The 26,445-nt window shown below is 40.8% G+C and overlaps 1 protein-coding gene across 1 annotated transcript; it reads left to right on the plus strand.

Moving 5' to 3' along the window:
- The first annotated feature begins 2,146 nt into the window (after window positions 1-2,146).
- Window positions 2,147-25,993, plus strand: celf3b (cugbp, Elav-like family member 3b). Its single transcript, XM_029503476.1, has 16 exons — window positions 2,147-2,204; window positions 2,291-2,477; window positions 2,740-2,769; window positions 3,320-3,565; window positions 4,932-5,014; window positions 19,018-19,066; window positions 19,372-19,500; window positions 19,589-19,668; window positions 20,015-20,158; window positions 20,630-20,774; window positions 21,103-21,252; window positions 21,379-21,444; window positions 22,099-22,203; window positions 22,343-22,486; window positions 22,656-22,816; window positions 25,257-25,993. Exons 4-15 carry the CDS (start codon window positions 3,421-3,423, stop codon window positions 22,781-22,783), a joined length of 1,368 nt encoding a protein of 455 aa, XP_029359336.1. The 5' UTR covers window positions 2,147-2,204; window positions 2,291-2,477; window positions 2,740-2,769; window positions 3,320-3,420; the 3' UTR covers window positions 22,784-22,816; window positions 25,257-25,993.
- Window positions 25,994-26,445: the final 452 nt, after the last annotated feature.

The following is a 26,445-nucleotide window of genomic DNA, read 5'->3' on the forward strand; positions in this document are numbered from 1 at the left end:
GTTTCCTCTCTGACCAGTCAATGAAGTTCATGCAGTTAGTCTCTTTCAAACGATGGCGCCATTGAGTCTTGTACGGCCGAAGAAAAGAAAATGCACTTTAAATGTACTCAGAAAGGCTCAGTCGTCATCAGAAATGGGGCTCTTTGGTGCCATATCTCTATTAAGACCAACTAAGTACTTGTTTTATTTACTTTTATTTCTCTTTATATGAATGTATTGGTACCAATGTGCACTATGTAATTCATGAAAGGAGGCAAAAAACTTGTAGCCTCGACTGCCCAGTCATTTTCACATTCCTATAAGAACACAGCACCTGAAAGACACAAAATAAACCAATCCAGTGTTTGAACACGTGTTCCTCATCAGGCCTTTTTAAGGACAGCGTGGTTTTGTTTTCAAATAAAGTTTATCATGTAGATTATTCTTAGTCCACAGTGGATAATACAAAAAAAAAAAAAGCCAAGTTGAGAAAGGTCAGATATGTCTTTGTGCCTGAGGTGTAAATGCAGGACCGGCTGGAGCAGCAGGAATACGATGAATCGGACCACAAGGTGAGGGCAGAGAAGAGTTTGAAAGTTAAAAGGGCACTGCAATTTTAACTTTCAAACTGTGTTGCCACTCAAGTATAGTCGTAGGCCCATGGCAATGCATAATGTAAAAACACAACATATTTACCATCTTGTCAGCAAATGTCTATCACATAACTGCAGCAATGCAAACTCCAAATTCCCACATTCAACAGCACAACCTCTTATTGCTCCGACTATCAGCTGATACCAGTACTTTTACTACTGCTTTTAATCACGATAAAGCTTTATCAACAACAGAGGTTAGTTTTTTTCCATGTACGACAACCCCGATCTTGGATTTGCGTGTCGTGTCTTTTTCATGAAGCAGGAAGGCTTAACAGCCACGGTGGCGTGCTATGATGGCTGCACACCGCTCACATCCGCAAGGCGCGGCGGGCGTTGCGTGCATCTTTTGCCGTTACTGCCTTTGTAAGAAGCCCCCAGTGTGGGGATATATACATGCAAGAGAGCGTGTGGTGTGTGTGTACGTGTTGGGGGTGGGGGGGGTGGGGGCTGTGGCGGGGGGATGCTCGCCCAAAGAGGGCACGAGGCAAGGCAGGCAGATGGTGACCTTTTGGAGTAGATTACCATGAACCCTATGACTCTTTCTGCGCTCAGTCTCTAACCAAGACTTAGCTCACACACATGCACCTGATAAGAAGAAAAAGCTGTTTTAACGATGGAAGCTGCCTGTGTTTGCAGGAGTAGCTCTGGCTGCACAGGCTGTAAAGTAGGCCATCTCCAACCCGGAGCCATCTCTCCTTCCGTCCGTCACACTTTTCACTCCGTGTGGGTGTGAGCGTGTTTTCTGGACCGGGCGTGAACAGCTGTAGTAGTCGTGACTGCTTGCACTACGTCGGCGGCGCGCGTTCGGATTCGCTCGGTCAAGTGAGCAGACTCGGTTTCAGCACCAAGGCCAGGGCTCGCGGCGAGAACAATAGGCGGCTCCGCGCACGGTGTCACCTAGGCAACACCCGAAAAGTTTCCCCCGCAAAGTGATTCAAAACACTCTGAATACATCTGAAAATTCATATAGTGGATATAAACAGAGCGCATAGCAGCTTTAAATTGACCCGGTGTGGCAGCAGATGTGAACTGAAAGTGGGAGACGACAGTTTATATTATTTTTCGTGTGACTCGGCCGAAGAAGGTTATTGACGGTCCCCGGGTGTTACGTCACAGTCTAGCAACCGCTTTGGTGCGAGGAGGGGGAGGGGGAGGGGGAGACGGAGCGGGGGAGATACCGGCAAAGGACGTGAAAAGCCATCCAGCCGTCGGACGGGTGAGACGCCTCCAGGAAACACGAAACTGCGAAAAAACTAAGTGGAAATAGCCTCCAACAAGGGCTGGAGAGCTGCAGTGGCAGGGCCGAGAGGCTGTGACAAACAGTGCGAGCAAGTTTAAACTGTTGAAAGTTAAAACCGAAGCAGCCAGTGGTCCGTTATCAGTTTGTAATTCGTCAGGAATTAAGTGCGGACTTTTGTGAGCAGGATCGCCGACAAGCTAGCTGGTGTGTCCCGGAGCTGGAAAAGTCGGCGGGAGGCTGGTTGAGCTTTTAGTCGGACACCGTGACGAGCTGGGATTTTGGAGTCACCTGCCAGGACTCTGCTCCGACACCTCCAGACTTGGAAGAAGGTGTTTGTTTATTTTATTTTTTATTTTATTTTATTTTTATTTTTATTTTTTAATATTATTATTATTTTTTTTTTTTTTTACCACAGCCGAATCTACAGTGGGAAGGGGGAGTGGAAGAGGAGTACGGCTGCACAAAGAGCGGAGAGCATCCAGAGAGGGAAGGAGGACGGCACGGAGGGAGAGCGGAGAGGACAACAACGGGGACCGTACGGAGAGCATCCCTCTTCTGATCTGCACGAACAACACTGCGCTCAGGAGCATCATCTGTAAACAGTAAGCACTTCAAGGTATCAACTCTTATGTATTTTCTTGTGTTGTTTTGTTCTGTTGTATGTTTGTATGTGTGATCTGTCCGTCCGTGTGTGTGTGTGTGTGTGTGTGTGTGTGTGTACATTGAGGGGAGATCGGACAAAGAGCAAGGGAGCCCCATGACATCCGTGTGTATGCTGTAACCTACAGCTGGCTAAACAAAGAAACCGCTCTATTGCAATGATTTACCCCCAGTCACTCTGTTTCTTCTCTTTTTTCTGTGTAGGGATCCGGAACACCCTTTATCCATCAAAAGGTAATCCACTCTTTCAGAATTTTTATCTCTCTATGTACAGAATTATATATGTTTTAATTGGGGAAAAAGTGACATTATTGTTTTTTGATTGGGTAATTAACATTTGCATAATTGTTTTTCCAGAAGCCATTGGAGCCCTTTGTCATTCGACTGGGCAATAAATATTCAAAATTATCACACATATATTCTTTAGATTTATTCATGTAATTAGGGCACATATATTATTTCCAAATACATCCAAATAGGAAGGAATAAAAAAAGGTATCTTTATGATATATTTCATTAATAATTTTTCTCGACTTAGAGTCAAAAATATTCAAATAATATTCATCAAATGTAATAAAAGTCATAATATAAGCTCTTAAGATAATATTACAAAATGATGATGTTAACATATGAAATTTTAAATCTGTGGTGTACAAATTATTCATTTGCTATTATATATGACACGCAATACATTTTCTTAATTTTTAGGATCATTATTGCAATTTTTGATGAAGGTCTTCCTCTGTTTTCTTTTTGTCTCCATCTATCTGGATCTGACCCAAAGACTTGTCCAGCAGCTCATTGCTACTTTCCAGGGATATCTACTTCTGATCCGTTTGCCCCTCAGCCCCTGCAGTTCTTAGTCGCTCTCTCCACTCTGTCCCGATGAAGGAGGCCGATGCCATCAAACTGTTCGTGGGGCAGATTCCCCGGAATCTTGAAGAGAAGGACCTCAAGCCTATTTTTGAGCAGTTTGGCAAAATCTATGAGCTAACTGTGATCAAGGACAAATACACTGGCATGCACAAAGGTATGTCTCATCATAATAGCATAGTCTAAAAACAGGAAGACAATAAATAGATAGATGTGACATGTGACAGTAAGGCAGATAAATGGGTGGATTTTCCTGCACTGAGTGTCACATGTTTCCATGGTAACAGTCACACTTCCTCTCATCTTCATCTCCTGTTAACACTGCAACATGATATCTTGATGACAGCCCAACAAGCTGTTACTACACAAATGCTGTGAATTAAAAACACTGTTGTGCCACTGTTGGCCTGTCTAAGAAATGTATTGAAATTTGTGAGCTGGTGTTTATGTTTCATAGAATAGGTTATATGAAAATTTAATTTGTAGGTCCATAAAATAAGATATACTGAGTTGAGGGTCCTCATATTATGCTCAAGATTAGAACCTTTTAAATAATAGTCAATTAAATCACTAAAATCAGGAATAAACTGTAGCAACCACACACGTTCTCTCTCTTTCCCTCTCTGTTGCTCTCTCACATGCTGACCTGGGGTCCTGTGTGTTATGAACCAGATTAGACTGTATGTTCCAATCAGTGTAATGGGGCTGTAAGCCTGGGTGTCACAGGGGAAAAGAATCTGTTGTTTTGAGAATCCCCACCATCACAGTAAGCCCCTCTTAAAAGCAATGAGATGAGCCATAAGATGAATTTGTTACAGTGTGTTTTGTCTTGTGCGTGATTGTGTATCTTTGTATATTTTATTTATCTTGTGGCATTATGGTGAGTCATTCTCAGTTCTTTACGTATACACTTGTTTCCGACATAAAGGTCAAATTTTCTATTCTTTACTCTGAATCTATATAAATCTCCCTGAGATGTCACTGAGATGCTAACCTGCTGCTAATCTTGTTGTCTTAGTGCTGGTGACAGGTGTAGTAAACAGCTCTGGCCAGCCAGCTCTACTACCTACCCCTCCCACTTACACACAGAGACAGGTACAGCACTTAGCAAAAAGGAGAATTTGGAGTGATCGTGGGGCATGCATAGTGGTTGGTATAGGGCAGGAACCTGACTGTGCCCACTCTGTAAGGCCTTGTTAGCCCCGCGCACGTCTGTGGTGCTGTCGTGTGCTGACTTGTGCCGTGCCGTTCTCAAATGTGCCGTGGCGTGGACTGTCATTCTCTGCTCTAGAGTGCATCATCATGGTGTTGTCAAGTATCATTTCAGTGCATGGATATGTACATTTTTAATCCTTTCGCACCGTTAGCCTAGTGATAATTCAGAGTAGGTGACAAGTAACTCTACAAGGCATCTAAAAAGGAGACATTAAAATGATTTAAATGGTGCTGGGCTATTTGTGTTTATTGGTGAGTGATACAGAGACAGAATGACAAATTTTTCTTTGTCTCCCTCTGTCTGACAGGATGTGCGTTTCTGACATACTGTGCAAGAGAGTCAGCCCTGAAAGCCCAGAGTGCCCTACATGAGCAGAAGACACTACCAGGGGTAAGTGCACATCCCAAACATGCAATTCCACACAGTACACACTGTATACTTATGTAATAATATGCATACCTTTATATAAACACCGATATCCAAAGAGCCCCCTTGTCTCCAACATGCATACTGCCAGCTACTTTGTACACAAACAAACACACACACACACACACAAATAGCCTTGCATCGGTGTGTCTGCGCAATTGGAGGTTCAGCGCCTATTAGTAACACAGTGACATAACATAATATAACAGCCAGCAGGCGTCTTGCTGTTAAGGACAAACACTCCCTCTCACCGGAGACACATATGGTACTCCATTAACGTGATCATTTCCATTTCCATCTTTCTCTGTCTCTTCATCTGTCTGCCAGGCCCTCTGTTCGCCTCTGGTATAGCTCCCGCCTAGTGTGTGTGTAATTAATGTGGCCATTCCCCTTTGTCTCATCCCCGTCTCCCTCGGTCTCTCTAGTGAGGGATCGTATGCTGCGGCTGGGCTGGGGTAGGACACTGTTCATTATGGATGGGGCACAGTGCAGGATCTGTGTCTGTCTCATAGGTTGTTCCTCTGTGTCAGGCCCTCATTCTTTTTTCCCTCTCTGACCTGGTTTCTACTGCAGTTACAGATGGATTTTACAGAAACTTTACAGGAACATTTTGCATTTGTAACATGTTTCATAGACAAAAAGTATTGTGTACAACAACGCCAAATACCTAGAGTGTTGTGGCAGTATTACCTATTTTCCTTGCTTTATCTAAACAATGATTTAGAACAGCTATAACGTTATAGTGACTGTACCTCTACCACCTCTAAAGCTTTCTCTATTTAATTCTCTCTGTGTCACTTGAGCAGTGATCAGAATTTCAGCCCAGTGTTTCAGCTCCTTTTTCTTTGCGAGCTGGAGTGTTGATAAGATCTCTGTGAGAAAATGCTTGGAGGAGATTCTGAAGAAAAGGCACTGTGGGAGGGTAAATGCTCTAATGCACAAATCCATGCATATATATTGCAATCATGTAAGCATTTTTTATTCAAGTGGGGAATACCTCGGCGTTCATAAATACACATTCAAATGTAAACATGACATGTTAATAAAAACATTAATCCAATTAGGGCCTACTGAGGGGTTTGACCTTTCATCAGAAATCACCTTTCCACAGTCTTCTGTATCTTGTTTCTCCCTCTTGTGTTGCCCTTTATTCTTTGACTCATTCCTCTAAAACACTTCCACTAGGTTTTACTTTATTTTTTCCAGCTGGTGACACTAACGACAGGCTCATTTTGGCAAATGAAATTATCCATAAGCCTGTTTTATGAGTGGAGAAATTGTGACAAATATTCTGGACACATGGAGGAAATATTTGTGGGGAGGATATTCATTAGCAGTACAGAGTTGCTAACGAGCGAGCACACAACAATCAGAAGAACCCTTCCCCTGAAGAAGAGAAGCACTGTAACAAGGGTGTGGCTGTCGTGTACTGGATTCTCAATCAGTCTGAACTATTAATGTTGCAACCTTACTGTTTTTCCATCTGGCTTTGGTTGGTAGTATCTTGCTTTCCCCTTTGACATTTGCAAGAAAGAGGTACTTGTTTAGTTAACACCAAAAGTCCTCAAAGTAAAGTACTTGCAAGTACAGGAAAAAATATTGGAAGAAGTCCTTATTTAACAGGCTTTGCCGAGTTCAGTGAATTGGTTGATAAACAGTAAACAGAAGCTATGCTTAAGTCACACAAACATCACCCAAATTGTGTTGATTGGCCTCAACAAACAATTATTTTTGCGGTATTTACTTTAGCTCAGAGGCCTCTGCATAGTACAACATCTTAGGATCTTCTGTAAGGCTTAGTACCACAGTCAATTTCCATAACCTGTCTATACTCTTTCTCTCCCGTGAGTTTTCCTTCTGCTCTCCCTTCCCTTCCCCTCCCTGACAGTTGTCCTCTTTGATAGGATCTAGAAATGATTTCTCCTCTTTCACACATCCTCCTATTGTGCCAGTCTTTTCTCTCCCTGACGATTGCTATTTTATCCCATCCTTATTTTAAGTTTTATTTTCCCCAAACCCTGCATGCTTTCCGTCCCTCCATTTTATTTCTTTTTTCCTCACAAATCTACTCAGTCCTGTGTACAACTCCTCCCCTCACGTCTTCCACTTTCTCTGCACCAGCAGCGTATTACAGAATGCCCCCTCCCTCCATGTTTCTATAACCCTTTCATCGCTTTCTCCTTTTATAAAATCTCCTCATGGTATCCTCTTATCCTCGCTTTTTCCTTCCTGCTGTCTTTTACTCATTTCTTTCCCTCAATGCATACTCAGACTTCTCAGATTCTCATTTCACAGTCATTTATGGTAACCCTACTAAGACCCCCTCTCATCGTCAGTCCTTCTCCCCCCATCTTCCTCCTCCAACTCCCTCCCCCCTGAGTTCCTTTACCCCTCATCTCATTTCCCCTCCTCTTGATTAGTTGACCCTTTTGACCGTTTCACACCCCCATCTCCTCCTCTCCTCCCCCTCTCCTCCCCCTCTCCTCTTCTTTCCCGGCTCCACTTGTTAAGCTGCATGATTAGTTTCCCACTAACTCATTTTCATAGTACAATCCTGGGCTCAGGCTGGGATGTGTTGCAAGGGATCCCTCTTAATTGCCGACACTGATGCAAAGTCAGGTACTTCATACAATTTTAAAAGAACTATAGCATCACAATTAAGGTTTGGTGACAAGTTCATTCCTACAGAGCATTCTTACTGCTCCTGTCTGTCACTCACTGATGGGATTTAACACTGATTAACAGTTGCAGCCGACGAGTAGAGGAATGAATGGAGAGAGACAAACACAGAGGGATGAAGGGGAACTATACCAGTAATACTAGTGTCACTGCCTACTAGTTTTAGAAGGGGCAGTGGACCGTCAGATTGGAAAATGAGGAAAAAGGACAGAGGGATTGAGAGAGAGAGATGAACAGATGGTCTTATCAGAATGTCCTGCTCCTAGTTTCTGGACACAGCAAGGGGATGAGAAGCACAAACGGAACACAAAATGAAGAGAGAGAATGAACAACAGCGAAAAAGAAACAGTGGAACCACCAGAAATTCCCACTGTAGCATACAGATGTTTTGGTGTGTTAAATGTGGTGCTGAGATTCCCCACTGAGATACAGCCACATGAAAGACCTCATGTTTAGCTGTCACATGCCAGTGCTTATTTGCGTTTGAAAATTTAATTTCATGTACACATTTCCATGCATAAGTTGCAACAAAAGGGACTGATTAGAGGTAGCAGGACAGCACAGATAGGAAAAATAAGCATTTCCATCAAGTAGTATTTTTGTATTCATTTCATTGCTGTCTTGTACTTTTAGAGGGTGCATGAGATATTGACATTCATGCTTATTCTACTTATGATCATATTTGCATACATGACTTGTAGTATAAATCACATTACCACAATGATTTTCATTACACACATGTGATTATGTGCTCATTAGTCCAGCGATGGTGGCGTAAGCTGCTGCCGTGTGTCCAAGGTTAAAGGTCAGGGCTCAGCCTCTAGTCAAATATTTTAGGGGGAAGGTTTCAGAGCTGTAAAACTGTTCTTGCAGGAGGACCAGTAGAAGGGCATGACAACTCCCATTAGTGTTTTGAGCAACATTACTTAGCATAATACATTTGACAGAATGGTGACAAAGGGATTGTGGTGTGATTGTTGGACACTGAATGAACGTTATTCAGTTTTATATAATTTTAGTTCTATTCTTTTGGAGTTAACATTCTCAGAGCAGAACTTGTCTGACACACTTATACATTAATAAAGTGCCAGGCACACAGTATATTGATGTGCCTCTTGTTAGTGTAATGTGAGTTGATATTGCAATTTAAGCCAATTGCATTTGCATTTTGTTAGTCTGCCAAGATTGTATGTCATTACCAGTTTGACTATATTTAGAGAAAAAGCAACAAGGCCGTTGAAATTAGCAAACCAAAATGAATTATTAGAAAATGTAGCCCAATTGAACTTATATTATATTTATTTGTTAATTCATTGCAGCAGATGTCATAGCTTTGCTCAGGGACACTCACAGACACACACTAGTGACAGTCCTAGTTTACATGCTTATATGTACCTGTTAAGAACAAACTGTAACTCACAAATAAATGCACACCTTGCTTGCGCACACACTGAACTTACAGTATTCATTAGTAAAACTGTCTTTACTTTATTCTAATTTTTCTTATTTTATCCCCCCATTCCATACTTCCACCTTCTCCTTTGCTTTTCTCACTTCCCTGCCAACCTGTTTCAATTTTAACCCCATATCTTCCTGTATGCTCCTCCAGGCCTATTGCTGCTGTATTTCTTTCCTTATCTTTTTCTTTTGTTGTTGTTTTACCATCAGCATCTCTCTTTCCATTTAATTTGCACTCTCTTTTCCCTGCATTTATCACTCCCTTCATCTTTGTCCTACTTCAAACTGTGTTCATACCCAATTCACACGCATAGATGTGCATAATTACACACATACAAACATACACACACATCTGTTTGGTCACGCTGGCTTCCGCAGGTGAAATTAAAGTGTGATAAGCAGCTTACCAGGTGTGTGTTGTCATGCCTCACTTCTCTCCAAGCAGCACTCTGCTCTGTTCTTTGATTAGAACCAAAATAAGCACACACACATATACTGATAATACATACAGTCACACACTGGATGTCTATTGAATTTTTAAAAAGACAGCTGAAGGGCCTAGTTGACAATAATAATACAGCAGAGAATCGTGATATTTATGAAAGAGTTATTATTATTATTATTATTATTATTATTATTGTTGTTGCTGTTGTTGATGATGTTGTTATATGATAATTATAACAACAGCAAATTATGTTTAAACTTTCGATATTGACAGATTGTTGGCATGGCAGCAGCATTCTTAAGCTGATAAACTGAAATACTGTCATGGTTGCTACTGGATGTGCAACATACAAACATGTAACAAGCTTTTATGTATGTTATTCACTCAGATCGAAAAGAGAAGTAGCGAAGTTATTTATGTCCTGGGCTGAAAAGGCTAGATTTTATATGCATGAGCAGTATGGACTTGCAAGGGCTCAGCTGGAAGGTACAGCAGGAGCTCAGTGGTAATGTCCGTGTTACTTCTGTATATTTAGTTGTACATCATTTAATTCTTAAGTAGAATCAATACATTAAAAAAAACAAAAGCTGCCAAAATGAAATTAAACATGACATTTAATAACATTTTAGTTGCCTAATAGCCCAAAATAACTCATCCCCTTAGTATGCCAGCAGTGTTATGAGACTTGAAAGTTAGGCATAATGTTGTTGTGTTCATTATCCAGTAGTTGATGTTCATCAGATCCACTCAGGATGTGCAATCTGTGCATGTTGTGTATGTTTTGTGTGCATTTCCATGTGGAATCTAAGATGCCTGGCAGGCAGCCTCCCTATGGGGCAAAGCTATGATGAGCAATTATCCACTAGGGCGACTTTGTAGGCTAATTTAGCATATTTATGTGGTCAGCAGCACTGTTTACTATTCCCCTTCACTGCTTCCTGCTACACTTTCAATTTAGAACAAATTCCAGCTCCCTCCTTCACTCGCTTTTGCAATTCTCTCTGTCTCTTCCTCCTCTGCCATCCGTCTGCCTCTATCTCTCTCCGCCTGATGGGGTTTGTGATGTGTATCGCTTCCCCCTCCCTTGTGCTGTTTCTCTATTTTTATCCTCACTGTGTGTGGGATGGGAGTAGAGGGACAGGTGTAGATTCTGTGTGTGTGTGTGTGTGTGTGTGTGTGTGTGTATGTATGTTTATAAGAAGTATATAGAAAGAGGAGGAGCTACAGACAGTGGTACATAGGGGGTATATGCAGACCAGGGGTGTTTGTGTCTGGTTGTGTACAGCTAAGACCAAGGGGGATTTTGCTTGTTTGTTTGAAACAAAAGTCATTGCTGTGTGTGTGCACGTGTGTGATGCATGTGCGTGCACATGTGAGTGCATTTGTGCATGCAACATGAATTGAGAAAGCGTGCCTGCCTCATATTTCACCACAAAATTGAGGCAGAATCTAATCATAGCCTCATAAAAGCCTGACCCTGGAGAACGCCTGCCTGTGTAAGGTCTGACACACACTCACACATGCATGGACACGCACACATAGCAACATTTGTATCATGGTCATTTTGACTATTATGTTTGTGTGGACACATGATTACCAGGGCATGTGACTGTTCGCTGCCAAATCTGTGTCTCTCAGATGCTGAGCTGTAAAGTAGCCCTAAGTTTGAGCCACATCACACACCATCTGTTTTGTAAATCCAACCAGCTACAAAAATCTGTAGGGCCTAGTTTTCACATTCGCAGACTGAAAAGGACTATTTAGTTGTAATTACCAGTCATCATTATTGCACTGGAGGATGGAGTGATGCACACTTTGTCCCAGCAACTTGAAGCTGGCTTCTGACACCAAGTGAAGCACAGCATGGGCAGGTTTAGTATCCTCATTTAAATCCTGGATTCACACACTGGCTTACTGCAATCTCCTCACTTAAGGTGATGAATTTAGCAATCAAAGTGTGTTTCTTGGAATCTTTGTTTATAGATATAGGTAAAACACATTAACAACTAAATACTGCTGAAAAACCTGAAATTAGTTTGACTGATTATAGTAAGATCAGAGGGAGAATATCTCTCTTTTAAATTTTGGGTTTTTTAAGGAATAAACAATCAAGAAAACAAGTGTCAGAAAGTAGAGTGTGCCAAAAAATCACTTAAATGCAGTGAGGCTGCCTAGATCTAAGCATTTGCACTTGGGTAGGCACTCAGTACTGTCACTGATGTCCAGTGCCCGATAATAAGCCAAACATCACTCCAACTTCATTTATTGTATCACCTTGAATTCTACTTTTAAATGTAGTTTGGTAAACTTTTTGAAACGGTTAAGAACACAAAAGACAATGCAGATGAATTGAGATTAAGTGTTTTCAAGCTTTCAATGGACTGAATATCAAGGGCTGCTCTCACCAGGGAGAAGGACAAAGATGGCCAAATTATATATTAATCACACTGTATCCTTGATACTGAAAGATAAATTTAATTAGTTTTATACTTTATTTACAACTGTATAAATGACTGCATTATAGATTTTTGTACATTTACACAAAGTTTACTTTACACAGTTTCAAGTCCTATATGTCATGACAAATCAAGAATGATGTTCACAGGAGTTGGCATGTAACTGATATTGTTGAACTAAAATATGGAGCTTGCAAGCCGGACTCAGCAAAAAATATATATGTTCGCACAGAGATGAATGCATAGAGCTGGGTGCAACCAGGGGTGTGTGAATTTGTCTGAATGAAAAAGGGGGTAAGAGTGACGGAGAAGGGCCATGAAGAGGTTTGGCATAAAGAGGGTTGTATAGACAAGGAGGGGGCAGGGTGAGACAGGGGAGGAGTAGACTAGGTCGGGTTAGAGAGAAGGAGGAAGCAAGACAAAAGTTTGCTATAATGAGCGTGGAGGAAGGGGCAGGCGGGTGGTGTGCAGAAGAAAGGACTTTTTCTGGATGGTGGAGGAGTGGGCTGCACTTCTGTCACTTTAAACAGAGACATCTGTCAGAGGAGACCGCTGCTGTGTGTCTGCATATGTGTGAGAGTGTGTGTGTGTGTGTATATGCGATTAGTGGTGCAATGGGATGACAGGACTTTAGCTGCACCTGGGGTGTGACCTCTGCTCTGAGGTATCCTCTCTAACCACACTTCATCCTGCTGTCTACATAATGGCCTTTTCACACTGACCAAAGATGGAGCTTTATACTACCAAATTAGATTGGCATACATCACCACACCTCACAATTCTCTGTTCAACAGAAAAGGGAGAATAGGAGACCAGGACATCTATATCTGTGTTCTTTGTTTTATGTATGTATGTATGTATGAAAGGAGCTGAGTTTCAATGCATACTTTAAATATGAATACTTCTCTATTACACCAATGAAAAAATGTATGCTTAGTTTATGCTTATTGATCATCAAAATGAAATTTTAAATGAAATAGAAATTAATTTTTTAGACATATGTATTTCCAAACTATGAATTTTCTGTATGAATACATATAACTGATCTAAACTGCTTGTGAAGCCTGACAGTATGTGTGAAATCTAAGTATATCCCAAAGAAATGGAAATTTTCATCTGGGGTAAAATAAAGAATAAAATAAAAAAAAAATAAAATAAAAAAACATTAACATTTATTCCCAAAACATGCGCAAAAAAGATCAAGAGTAGAATTCAATACATTTTCCTTTCAGTTAATCTTTGAGAAAAAGTACAGGTTATTTGCATTTTCCCACAATTTTATGGGATTCTGCCTCTGGTGCTGTAACTGTCTCTAAGCATCTGAAAATGTGTCACTGGCTCCATATTGAATGTAATCTCAGTGAATAAGAGATTTTTGCAATCATGAATTTGTATGGCTCTAAGCAGCCTTTTTAATTCACCAGCTCATTTCCCAAAGGACTTGCACTCCCTAAAATAGAAAGAAGGTCCAAGTGCATAGGTCTAACAGTTATCCACTATAGTGCTGTTGGATTATGTTGGACTAAATCCAAAGGATCAAATTTCAGTGAGTGCTCCACTGCTGCATGCAGAATGTTCTCATTGGGGTTTAACAAAAACAGCCTAATATTATAAGGATCGACAAGGTAGTTAGTTCTGCTTTATGCATGATTTGATATTATTACAGCAAAAGATAAAGAGGAATGGAGGGCAAGAGAGAAGAGAATATGTTAGTAAACCATGCTCCAGTAGAGAAGCTGATGAAGGGTTAACTGCTAGATAAAGTATTGAGTGGAGAAGAAGGAGGACAGACTTCTCAGGTGTGAAGAATGGAATGAGAGACAGAGGAAGGTGGGATGAGAGCAGGGGGATGGGCCGCTCACGAGCTTGTATTATGGTTGCGAGCTCTCGTTGCTTGGCAACAAAGCTGAACGAGATGCCAGGTTGCTAGGTAACCTGGGAGATGCAAAGTCTTAACGTGGTGCGATAGAGAGATGGGAGTGTGGTGGGGTGGAGCTGTGCTGCTCCACCTTCCCACTCACTCTCTGTTTCTCCCATCACAGTATGTTCATCCAGCTGTGAATGAGAGTAGTTCATCAGGGAGCCATGATGATTCACCAGATTTACTCAAATGTAAACAAGGACTGCATAGAGAACACCCTTTGTTAATTATTATCATATGATATATTTAATCTAGTGGATTAATATATACTTGAATTGATAATTTGATTAAAGGCCAAATATTTTCTGTAGTTTTAGTAATTATGATGCATAGCTGCTTTTTGCCTTTAACTGGATTACAGGAAACGGCTGTGACCTATTTTGAAGTGTAACAAATCAGTTCTCAAATAATTTTTAACCCTAATCCTAACCCTAACCCTAATTTTTTAATTTTTTGAATAACATCAGAAAGTGTTACATGCCCATCACAAATTTTCAGATCTTAAATTGTCAAGGTTTGGCCATCAGATAAAACAAAAAGACTGATGAAATTAGTGAATTAGTCACATGATGTCAAATTCCAAATAATTACAGATTAATTTTCAACCACTCATTCATTTAGCTGCAACAGGGTTAAAATTTTATAATTTGTCTTTCTGAAAGATAGGAAGAATACATGCCCCTAGTAGTATAACGGAGTATGGTTTATCAAACCTTTGTGTTAATGTCTCTGAATACACCAGCAAATATGAGCTGTTTGCCACTGAGCAATTTAATCAGAAATATTTTACTTGACTGTACTGCTCTAAAAAGTATGTACTTTATCTTATCTATTTCAAAATAATGAAATATTTGCATAAAATTGAAAGTTTTTTGTCATTAACATACAAGGCGGTTTTTTTATGAAGTGAGTTATGAGTAATAATGCATTAGAAGTGATGAGAGGCTTGACACAGCAATGATGGAGAAAATATGATTGGGAGAGAGAGAAAGAGAGACAGAGAAAGGCGAACCCGAGAGAAAAATGTGAATGAAATAGATTGAAAACGAAAGCGATGGGCTGGGGGTAAAAAGAACAGAGATGCCCATGTCAGGGAATGGAAGGATTATGGCACTGAGAGTGGAAAAAGGAGAATTGGAAGATGGAGAAGGGATAAAAATAGTTTTCCTTTCTTGTGCACTCTGGAAAATGGACATCTGAAATTGTGTGGATGGAGCATTCCACAGGGAGATTGAGGGGGGATGGGTCCGTGTTTGTGTTTGTATGAGGAATCCAGATATGAAGAAAGTATTTGCACAACACATGCACACACACACTGTGGCAACTGTCTGTTGTCACGCATTTCACTGTTGTCAGTTTTAGATTTCTATTTGTAGGAACATTTGTGAAATACTGCCTTCCAGCATTTTTGGCCAAAAAAACCAAAATGATAACACTAATTCAACACTAGTTTAATTTATGTTCCAGATAGACTATGTACACACATTTACATGCACACACCATCCCTTACCCTCTTGATGTGGTCCAATGGTTTGTTCCGCTGATTTTGTGTAGGTGGGGGAGGGGGTAGAATACGATTTGATTAGATAATCCAAGGATTTAATATCCCTTAATCCCTGCACAATCCTCGCTGCATTACTGCAGGGAGTAAGATTAACTGTATGCGTGTAGTATGTGTTTGTTTCTGTGTGTGCAATAGCGTGGGTGCTTTCTGAGAGGGGAAAATTGTACATAACGTGTGTGTGTGTGTGCGCACATATGATTGACATGTACTGTGTTTGTATTTGTGTTGGCACTGCAGCATGCAAATTGACCTGTGTTTGCATGCAGTGTTCAACCATGTGTGTATGAAGGGATGTGATTCCACTGAGTGCGAGTGGTCATGCAAGCTCACACACAATCATATATCACATATCTCACTGTGATGCCTCACCATGCCACTGCTCACATACGAATCCACTTCCCTCAGAGATTCAGAAACTGTCTTTCATCTTATTAGTATTCAGCAGGACGGATCAAACCGTGCTACAGTACAAAACAAGCTACTTGTATGTGCACACGATTGCAGAAGGTTACTGTTAATTAAGTCTTAATTGGAACGTGAGTAATTAGAGGATAATTTGACTTGAAAGGAGTGTATGCCTGTTCATGTGTGTTGGGAGCAAAGGAGAGAGAAAATGACAGAGTGGCATACAGTATAACTGACTAGCAAGGACTGCACTTTATTTGCATTTTTCTCCTGGGCTCTTTAGCTCTCAGAGTAATTTTAATTACTCTGCTACAATATAGATTCAGTTCTCTCACCTTCTCCCTCACCTTCTCTTGCTCGGAGCCAACTCACACTTACTTCCTCATCTTGATACTCCCACACCTCTTCATTATACTCATAAATTTCTAGTCCTGATCACTTCCCTCGTTATCAAGCATTTTTACTAATATTCAGTGCTCATTTGTCCTGTGTTTTGTTTTTTTTTACAACACAAAGAGAGAGTATAAAGCCAGCAAACCACTCTCCAGCACAAATTCTTTGTTTATCCGAAGAGCACAGCAGTCACCCTTGGCAACCAGCATCCTTGTTTACCTACCCAGTGTGCCGTCATATGATTACCATGACAACAAGCTTGTTGCCATGCCAATTTTCCGATGCCATTGTGTTGTCTTTGTCGCACCACTATGTACTTCTCACCTGCTGTTTTTCTCCATCCCCCCCGTTTTCTCTCATCTTTATATATTAGAATAAATGCATATTTAAAGCATCATAACATCAAAAACACCTGCAATACATACACATTCTCGGACAAAGATTGATAAGCCTTCATCTATATGCCATAGTTTGTAATCATCAGTCGCTTCTGTTCAGTCTGTTTTACAGTCACTAGGATGAGCTTGAATAGTCCTAATGAAGGAAGAGATGGAAGAAGTGATGGGTGGATGGAAGGATAGAGAAAGGGTTTGTGGACACAAATCTTGCTACAATCAGCCTGCTCTACAACACAGCCCAAAATCAATGAACAAGACAGGACTGGTCGATGAGTTGATAGCACAAGATGGATGGCAGTGTGGATGGACAGCAATAACACCCGGACTGGGATATGATGGATGGGTGGACAGTGTGATCTCAAGATAGGAGAGAAAATTGTAAAGGCTGAGTGCATGTGTATTTTCTGTAAATTAATGTTTATGCTGACAGCTTGGGTCAATAAACGTGCGGGGGTAAAAATGAACAAAATACCTTCCTCTGAACAGTGTGAGTGTGTGTCTGTGCATATGTGTTTGCATCTGTGGGGGTTTGTGTCTCTTGACTGTGTGTGATGGCCTTAGATCAATAGCTTTGTGGTGACAGCTAAGAGCTGATTAATCAAATGTATGGATCAGTCTCTCTCTGCTCTGCCCTCTCCTCAATTACCAGCTTCATTACATTGCCTTAACACCCCTCTGGGACCTTTTTCCCTTCTTCCTTCTCATCCCCTCCTTTGTGCTCCTTTCCCACCCTCCTCTCCATCCTCTCTGTCCCTTTCTGTCCCTTTTCTCACCCCCTGCTCTTCCCTTTGAGTTTTTCTTCTCCCTGTCTTTAAATAACTGTTCCTTGATGCCAAATACAGTAATTCAACCCTTAAGACCACAAAACATAGTTTGTCAAAGAGTGAGGAGTCTGAAATTGACAGAAAGCAATGTTCCAAGGCTCAGATTGTAAGAAAGTCTTCTGCGAGAACATGTTTTTGTTTTTTTGTTTTTTTTTTGGGGGGGGGGTGCTTTATGATGTGTATTGATGTCATTCACTTCTGCTTCTTCTCCCCTTTATCTTCCTCAACTCGTTTCATCCATCCATCTCTCCCTTTCTTGCACTTGCCTCAGTGCTATGACTAAGCACCGTGTGTGTAGTATGTCTTTAAGGCTGTCCATGCGTTGACGTATATATGGAAAACCTGTGGGTGTCTGCATAGTATAGGCCATTCAGAATATGTTAGCATGCATTTGTCAACACTCCAGGCAATGGATCTCTGTAGTCGTGACATTTTTTTAACAGAACAAGTCACGACTGACTCACGCCCCACTCTCCTCCCTCCTCCTCTTTCTCTTTCTATTCTTTTTGAATCATCCTCTCAGGGCTAGCTCCGCTTACATCCTCCCACTCTCTGTCTCACTCTGCATGTAATGCTTCTTTTTCCATTTCAATTCACTCCCTGAGTTCCTCTTGGCCTTATACCTGCCCTTTCAGTCAGTCAAAATCAGATGGGGTCTCTCAGGCCCTTGTCTCTATTCTCCATTCTTTTATTTTTAGTGGACTGTGCCTGTTCCCTTCACCCTTGTCTTCTCATTCCACTACAATCTCCCTCCACCCCCCCACCCTCTGTCTCAGCCCGCTCTTGGCCCTCATCTAATCTGTACTTCTTCTGTAATCCAGATCAGCTGGCCTGTATTCTTAATCTCATCACTTTTCAATCCCCCGTCCATTCTGTGTGTGTGTGTGTGTTTGTGTGTGTGTGTGTGTGTATATGTGCACGCACGTGCGCGTGTGTATGTAAGAGAGAGAGAGTGAAAGAAGTCAGATTGTAGGGTTGTATGTTTCGACACAGAGAGAGCAACGGGGGGATAGAGTTCAGACGCACCTGTCACCTGCTAACCTTGATTTGTCAGGCATTGAGACACATGGACACACCCAAACACATGCAGGCATAAGTTCATCAGTTTGGCAATAATAGTCTTTTGAACTATTTGCCCAACCAGCCCCATTATCACGTTTACACTCTTTCATAAGCTATTTGATGAAGGTCAATTTCTCATGTACTTTTTCACAAAGTAATATCTGGTCTCTTTTCATTTGTTATTGTTGTGACACTGCAAAATGCACTTACATTTGAAAATGAATGGCGTATCCTGGTATCAAGGGCACCACCCTTAATTAGTAAATGTATCTTCTGTATGCTCTATGTTCTGTAATAAGTACATGGAAGAACAGTTGTTTATGATGACCACATTTGTCTTGTTTTCTTGTGTTGTCCCTCAGATGAATCGGCCAATCCAGGTGAAACCAGCTGACAGTGAGGGAAGAGGAGGTGAGAAAAACACAAACACACACTCATCTGATCAGACGAAGATGAAAACTAGTCAACATGGTGCTTGGAAGGTTATTGGACTGGATGCTTTTAGTAGATACACATACATACACATGGGCACACAATTCCCCGCCCGTCTCTTCTCACTATTCTCCGTGGTAAATACTGCTCCCTAGTGGCCACAAATGACAGCTTAGAATTCAATTAATGACGTTTTTACAGTCTTATCAACAAGAGTGTGACCAATTTACAGACAATAACATTTGTATTTGTATTCATTTTTCCACATGACCTTGGACTCTCAGAGGACAGAAAGTTGTTTGTGGGCATGCTGGGAAAACAGCAAAGCGATGAAGACGTCAGAAGACTGTTTGAGCCCTTTGGTAGCATAGATGAGTGCACTGTGTTGAGAGGCCCAGATGGCACAAGCAAAGGTAACCCACTCAAAAAAGATTCCTCAAACTGCTTTATTAGCAGTAGTGTTTAATTTAACAGTCTTTTTTTTTTTTTTTTTTTTTGCAGGATGTGCTTTTGTAAAATTCCAAGGACACGCTGAAGCCCAGGCTGCCATCAACAGCTTGCATGGTAGCCGCACAATGCCTGTAGGTTGCAAGCATATAAATGTAAATCATTAAAATCTGTCATATATAAAATACATACAGACAAGGAAAGAACACACACGTTTAAATAGTCTCCCATAGATGTATGTTTTATGTAGGTAATAATGTAAGTAGCATAAGCTTATGTCCGCCTTTGTCCTTTCTTGGGCATCCTCTATATGCTTTGATAGACCTGAGCCCCATGTGACTCATAAAAGGATTAAATGGACAGAGAAAATGAATGAATTAATAGACAGGGAACTGAGTCCCTTTAACACATAAAGAAGATGACATAACATTACTTGTAATTGCAGTTGAAACTGAGGTCTGCCTCTATCTCTCCCCACAGGGAGCATCATCCAGTCTGGTGGTGAAGTTCGCTGACACAGAGAAGGAGCGGGGGCTGAGGAGGATGCAGCAGGTGGCCTCCCAGCTCGGCATCTTCAGCCCCATGACCCTCAATTACCCTGCCTACAATGCCTACACACAGGCAGTCAGCGCACAGGCAAGCAGTGCATGCACACGCAAACATTCACCGGTTTAGACGCACGTATACACATCAAGTTTGTAAGGGGAGTGCTGTGCTTATGAAAGGATGTAATAAGTTTGAAGAGGCTATCAGTAGTCTAATTGGGGCTAATGTTATTACCCAGACAACAGAACATACGTCATCTGGCATTAGCTTTCCCGCAACACACAACCATTAACCCACTGACTCAAGGCATAATGGCCTTGTAATTAGATCTCTATTCATCTGTTCCTCCATCACTCCCTCTTCTCCCACTCCCACTCACTGTCCCTTCCTTATTTTTTCCCTCAATCTCCTTTTCTCTTTTCCATATTCATTTTATGGTCCCTTTGTCCTCTTTCTTCCTCATTTTTTCCTTCTCCTTCCATCTTTTTCTCTCATCCTCTTTTTCCCCTTCCACTTTCTCTCTTCCTCTATTTCCTTCCCTGTTTGCAGCTTGTCCAACAGCAGGCCTTGGTTGCCCAGTCAGCATACTTGTCTCCTGTGGCAACAGTTGCAGCCGTACAGATGCAGCAGATGGCAGCGCTCAACGCCAATGGAATTATTGCCACACCCATTACACCCATCACACCATCCTCGGGTAGGTTCAAACAAACAGATACACTTGAATTTGTTTCTGGTCAGACACATGCACACAGGTGCTGTATTATGTCTAATGCAGTGGAAGTTGTAGTTGCAGCTATCGGTATGTCATACAAAATGTAGAGCTATTTTTATTTGTCTATATTCAGTAGTTTTTCTGTTTCACAAAGTTTTTTCCCTTTAGAGAGATATAAGGTCATGTATTTGTAGTTTTTTTTTAATAAAGCAAGATAATTCTACAATTGATAATAGTAACAGATGTAGTCAACGATATTGTCAAAGACAAGTAATGAATATTGTCTGGGATATGTGTTTGTGTCCCTTAGGAACAAACACTCCACCGACTATAGCAGCAACTCCTGTGCCAGCGCTCCCTCCACCAATAGGAGTGAATGGTTACAGCAGTGTGCCAGCCCCAACCAATGGACAGCAAGCAACAGAAACACTATACACCAATGGTGTTCACCCATATCAAGGTATTTTAATAAAGTCAAAGTAGATCCTAAATAACGTTGTTTTTTTGTTTTGTTTTGTTTTTTTTTTTACCACATTTGTGTTTTTTTCCATTCTCACTGGTTTTATTTAAATTTTTCTCTCACCAGCTCAAAGTCCAGCCGCAGCATTAGACCCCTTACAGCAGGCATATGCCGGCATGCAGCACTACACAGGTTGGCATATGGAAAATTTAAAGTATCCACCAAATGTCATTTTATATTTATATTCATATATTAAAATATATAACTTAATATATAAATGAATGTGTGCCATTTTGAACTGTGGAAGTATTAGCTGAAATGCTCAAGATATAAGACAAGCTGAAAAAAACTCACAATATCACAATCCTTTCTCAGGCTCCATTTTCTATGTGCAGATGAGTCAAAGGGATTGTCAAACAGAGACAGTACAATCATTGCAAGTCACCATTGAGTCAGGGAGAGAGTTTTTGAAGGACAGCTGATTACATTAACTTTTCAGAATTTATTGGATTTTAGTGGTAAAACAGGAAATATAAAAGAAATGTAAATGGCTGGTATTAATTTGATGACCATTGTGCCTTTACAACAACTGTTACAATTATGAAAAACTATGTTTCTCAAAATTCACAATCTGTATAGTACAGGGAGACAGTAACGTGTGCATAGCAGACTCAAGAACACTGTCATTGTTTAGCAGACACAATCCATTAAACTGTTACAGTTAATAGTTTTCACCTTCACCAGGACACATTTCAGTTCAACAAACGGAGTCTATTGGACACAGCTATGTTGCCACCTGTTGTTTTTACCCAATCAGATTTTGTTACTGTCTGTCTCTCCCAATAGCGGCATACCCCGCTGCCTACGGATTGGTCGGTCAGCCATTCCCCCAGCAGCCAACACTGGTTGCTCAGCAACACCAGCAACCCCAGCAACAGCAGCAGAGAGAAGGTGATGTGACTTCCTGTCTGTCTGGGGCCACACCCCTCTATTCAATTTAAAGTTGTTTATCACAAGGATATCACAGCCGGAGATCATTTATCACACCCTGCCTAATATGTGTCGGCCTGCGTGTGTGTCTGTGTGTCAGGTCCGGAAGGGTGTAACATCTTCATCTACCACCTGCCCCAGGAGTTCAGTGACTCTGAGATGCTGCAGATGTTCCTGCCCTTCGGCAATGTCATCTCAGCTAAGGTGTTCGTAGACCGTGCCACCAACCAGAGCAAATGCTTCGGTGAGACACACATACAGGGAAGAAAGAGGGAGGGAAGGGGCAGAGCATTTGTATCAGAGAAAAGGAAAAAAAGAAGAGTGAGCAAGACAGGGTCTGGCTTCTATTTAGTTGGTTTCTGTAAATTAAGGTTAGATAAAAGTAATGTGAAATTATTTTGTCTCTCTTCCAGGATTTGTGAGTTTTGATAATCCAGCAAGTGCTCAGGCTGCAATCCAGGCTATGAACGGTTTTCAGATCGGCATGAAAAGACTGAAAGTGCAACTCAAAAGGCCCAAAGATGCCAACCGCCCATACTGAGTGCCAGCTGAGTGGAAGAAGAAATAAAAAGAGGTGAGGTGGCAGTCAAGGGGTTTTGAGTAGCACGACCTCAAGGGAAGTGGGGTGTTGTATGTTGGGGGAGCAGGAGGATGCAATAAATGTAGAGAACCTAGAAAAGGTATCTGTAGCTGTGACACTTAAATGCTAAAGAAATTAAGAGGAGACGCTTACTATGACATATCAGTGAATATACATTGGGTTGCTCATATAAAAACAGCTTAATCAACTCAGGAAAAGTGAAAATACTAAAATATTGTTTTCTTTTTTATTTTCCTTCACAATCTTATTTATTTTCTTTCCTACTGTTTTGATCTTTTCCTGAAACGGCAACTTACCTCACCCAAGATCCTTCCGTCCAATCATAATTCACGAGGACCCCATCGCTATGGCAAGTGCCTAGTGACCGATAAACCCCGACCCCCCCTTCCTCTCGCATTGTTGTAAGTTGATTGGTTGGCCTGTGTTTGGGTTGCTGTGGCGATTGATTGCCTGTGTTGGTTGCCCTTGGCAATTTTTGTTCTGTCACCTCAAGCAACCAGCCATGCGTTGACCTGCATGTCCTGTTGCTGTAGTGACCACAGACTGTGTTTGGTGCATTGTGACTTTATTTTGTATTGACCTGTGCACATACTGATCAATAACTATCAATAGCCAGGACTGTACTGAGATTCAATTGATTTGATTGGATATTTGATACACTTAATCACTGCATAGTCATTTGATAAATTCTGTAGAAACACTCGTTATTTTTTTGCAGCTTTGTTTTTGATCAGTTTCTGTAGTGTTCTGTTTGGTGTCATTATTATTTAAACAAATTGTTGGGTACAGTAGTGAGCGTGGGCATCTATGTGTACATATGTGTCTGTGTTACACTGTTAGTGTGTAATACAGGAGTGCATAATCTTTGGTGTATCGGTGTCTGTATAGAGAGGTTTTCTCGAGGTTTCCAGAGAGGATTGGTGAAAAATGTAGAACACTACTGCCAAATATCATGAAATTGTTGATACAAAAAGTCAAAATACAGAAAAATGCATCATACAAAAATGGCAGGCAATGTTGGATAAGAGGTGACGATCCTAAATGTTTATATAGTACAGGCTATACAAGTGTTAATATAGTTATCAAAAATGTTGACTATATGGACCGCAGTTTGGGGGAGAATAGAAAAGATAAGACTCAATGACAAAAGCACGCTGTTTTGGGGGAGCATGCATTTTGTAGAGCTGTAATGATAGGCTGAATTTGTAATCCTGGATTCTGATTTGTTACCGTTTGATGTGGCATTTTAGTTTTTTGCTCCTTCATTTCTCCGTCTTGGTCTCCTTTACATTTTCTATCACTTTTGTGGTGTTTCCTCCCTATCCCCTTGACTGCCTCCCCCTCCTCCTCCTCCTCTTCCTCTGGTCCCTTTATGTCCTCCTTCCTGTTCCTCCTTTCTTTGTCACATTCATTCTCCTTCTCTTCACCCCAGCCTTCTCTTTCTATCTCTCTAGCTCAAGTTTTAAGGTAAAGGGTATGTGGTTGTCATGGTGGAAAAACCAATGCCTCGTGCTTATTGGAGAAAAGCCCTCAACTATAGGAATTCTGGGAGAAAAAATTATAAGGTATTTAAAGGAAACATTTTGAAATAAATGTAATCCTTCACAAACCCTATCCTGAGGAAAATATGTGTAACTGCTGTCAACCAGTGTGTGGAGGCACCATCACATGGCAGTGCACATAAATAAAGTATTCTGTTTCTATTTCTAGACAAACCTTTACATAACATATCCTCATGGGTAATAGGAAGGTCTTTATGTGCATTGGACTTGTCTAATAAAAATGTAGATTTGAGCCCTTTAACCCTGCTGCCCCTACATCAGTCCAATTTTGTCACCCAGAATTTCTATATTGCAAATGCCAGAGAGTGATGCATGTCAGTAGTAGTGTTTGCTTGCCATGATTCAAGGCACATGAGTGCAGCACATGCTTATCAGGTCACACACAAATAAACACATGATTACCAAATGCTGGAGTTTTACAAAAACACACACATACAAACATAGACACAAACACACTAACACATACCAAATCACACAAGGACACAAGTAATGGATTTTCACTGTATTGAGTTGCATGAATCAGACACTGTGTGTGTATGTGTTAAAGCACCATGATTTACTGCTGTTGAAAGATAGAACTGTGAATTATGTCTTCTTCACCAAGATGAAACTGAGACAAAGAGAAGCTAGGAGCATCCAGAGGCGCAGGTTGCTGCAGTTCGTGTGATAACAGTTGAAGTCATGCCTACAGAAGAGTTTTGTTTGATGGGAGGGGCATGTTTGTCAAGATATAGACAGAAACATTGAGCCCCAAAGTACTTATAACTCTAACTCACCTTCCATCCTTCTCTGTCCCTTTCTCCCTGTTTATGTATCACTCCCTCTTCCCCCAACTCTCCCTCCTTTCACAGGTGACCCTTCAAAGTCCAGCCAAGGTGGAATCCCAGGGTTCATTGTGCTTTCAGACTGTCTGCTACCTTTGAGCGTCCGGAGAGTGCAGCCACATACACACACACACACACACTGACACACACTCACAGGACTACACATGCACTCTCAACACAGAACCTGAAATGGTACAAGGCTGATATACAAATGTACATAAAATGCACAAATGCACACACACAAACATGCCTGCCGACACTCACAGAGACACACAACGTTCACGAGTCAGTAATCTTGTCCATACGGTCAAGAGCTTGGTTTGACCATAATCTGTGTCAAATTTGCCAACAGGGTGTAAAGTACAGTTTAGTGGAAGACAAGTCAGACTCAAGTATGTATGGAAGGTACTGATGAAAATGCTGATATATCACTTCAATAGACTTCAGCGTGTCTATACCATGTCTATCACATGACAAATATAGAGGGACTGATGTTTCATAATAAAAAAAGGAAGAAAATACAAAAAAGAAGATTAAATGAGTAGGTTAGAGAGACTTTGGAGAAAATCCTAATGACCTGTAAATAATTTAGTTTACAAAGAGCAACATTTAAAAAACAAAAAATTCAAAAAGAATACTACTTTAGATAAACACTGAACAGGACACAGTGACATTATTATTATTATTATTATCATCATTATTATTATTATTATTAATGCCACTAGTAACATCATCATCAACATAAAGGGATATTACATTCCAAATTGTAAAATGGGAAATCACTAACATATTTTAAATTTCTACTTAGATTTTAGGTGAAACACTGGGGAGGGGGGGATTGCACTTTTATTCGGGAGGTTTTAATATTTGAGCAATTTTTTATTTATTTACTAATTTATCTGTTATTTTGTTTATTGGGAGAAGGGGTTCGAGTGGGTTGCAATATTTTCATTTTAGAATTTTCTATAGAAAACGTTTTGAGGGCCTGCTTCTGTCAGACTCTTGCAATCGAGTAATTATAATGTATGTATTAATTATTACAGCAATTCTATTTATTTCTAATTTATTGAATCCTGTTTTTGATCCACTCTCTTTTTAAGTTAAAATAAAAAGTATCATACTAAATGCCCCAATTTGATTTATTTACTATATGTGTGATGCAAAAGAAACTAGAATTCTTAATAATTGCCTTCATGCTATAATCTGTATTTGAATT

Source organism: Echeneis naucrates, chromosome 6 (assembly GCF_900963305.1).
Source record: "Echeneis naucrates chromosome 6, fEcheNa1.1, whole genome shotgun sequence".
Classification (NCBI taxonomy): domain Eukaryota; kingdom Metazoa; phylum Chordata; class Actinopteri; order Carangiformes; family Echeneidae; genus Echeneis; species Echeneis naucrates.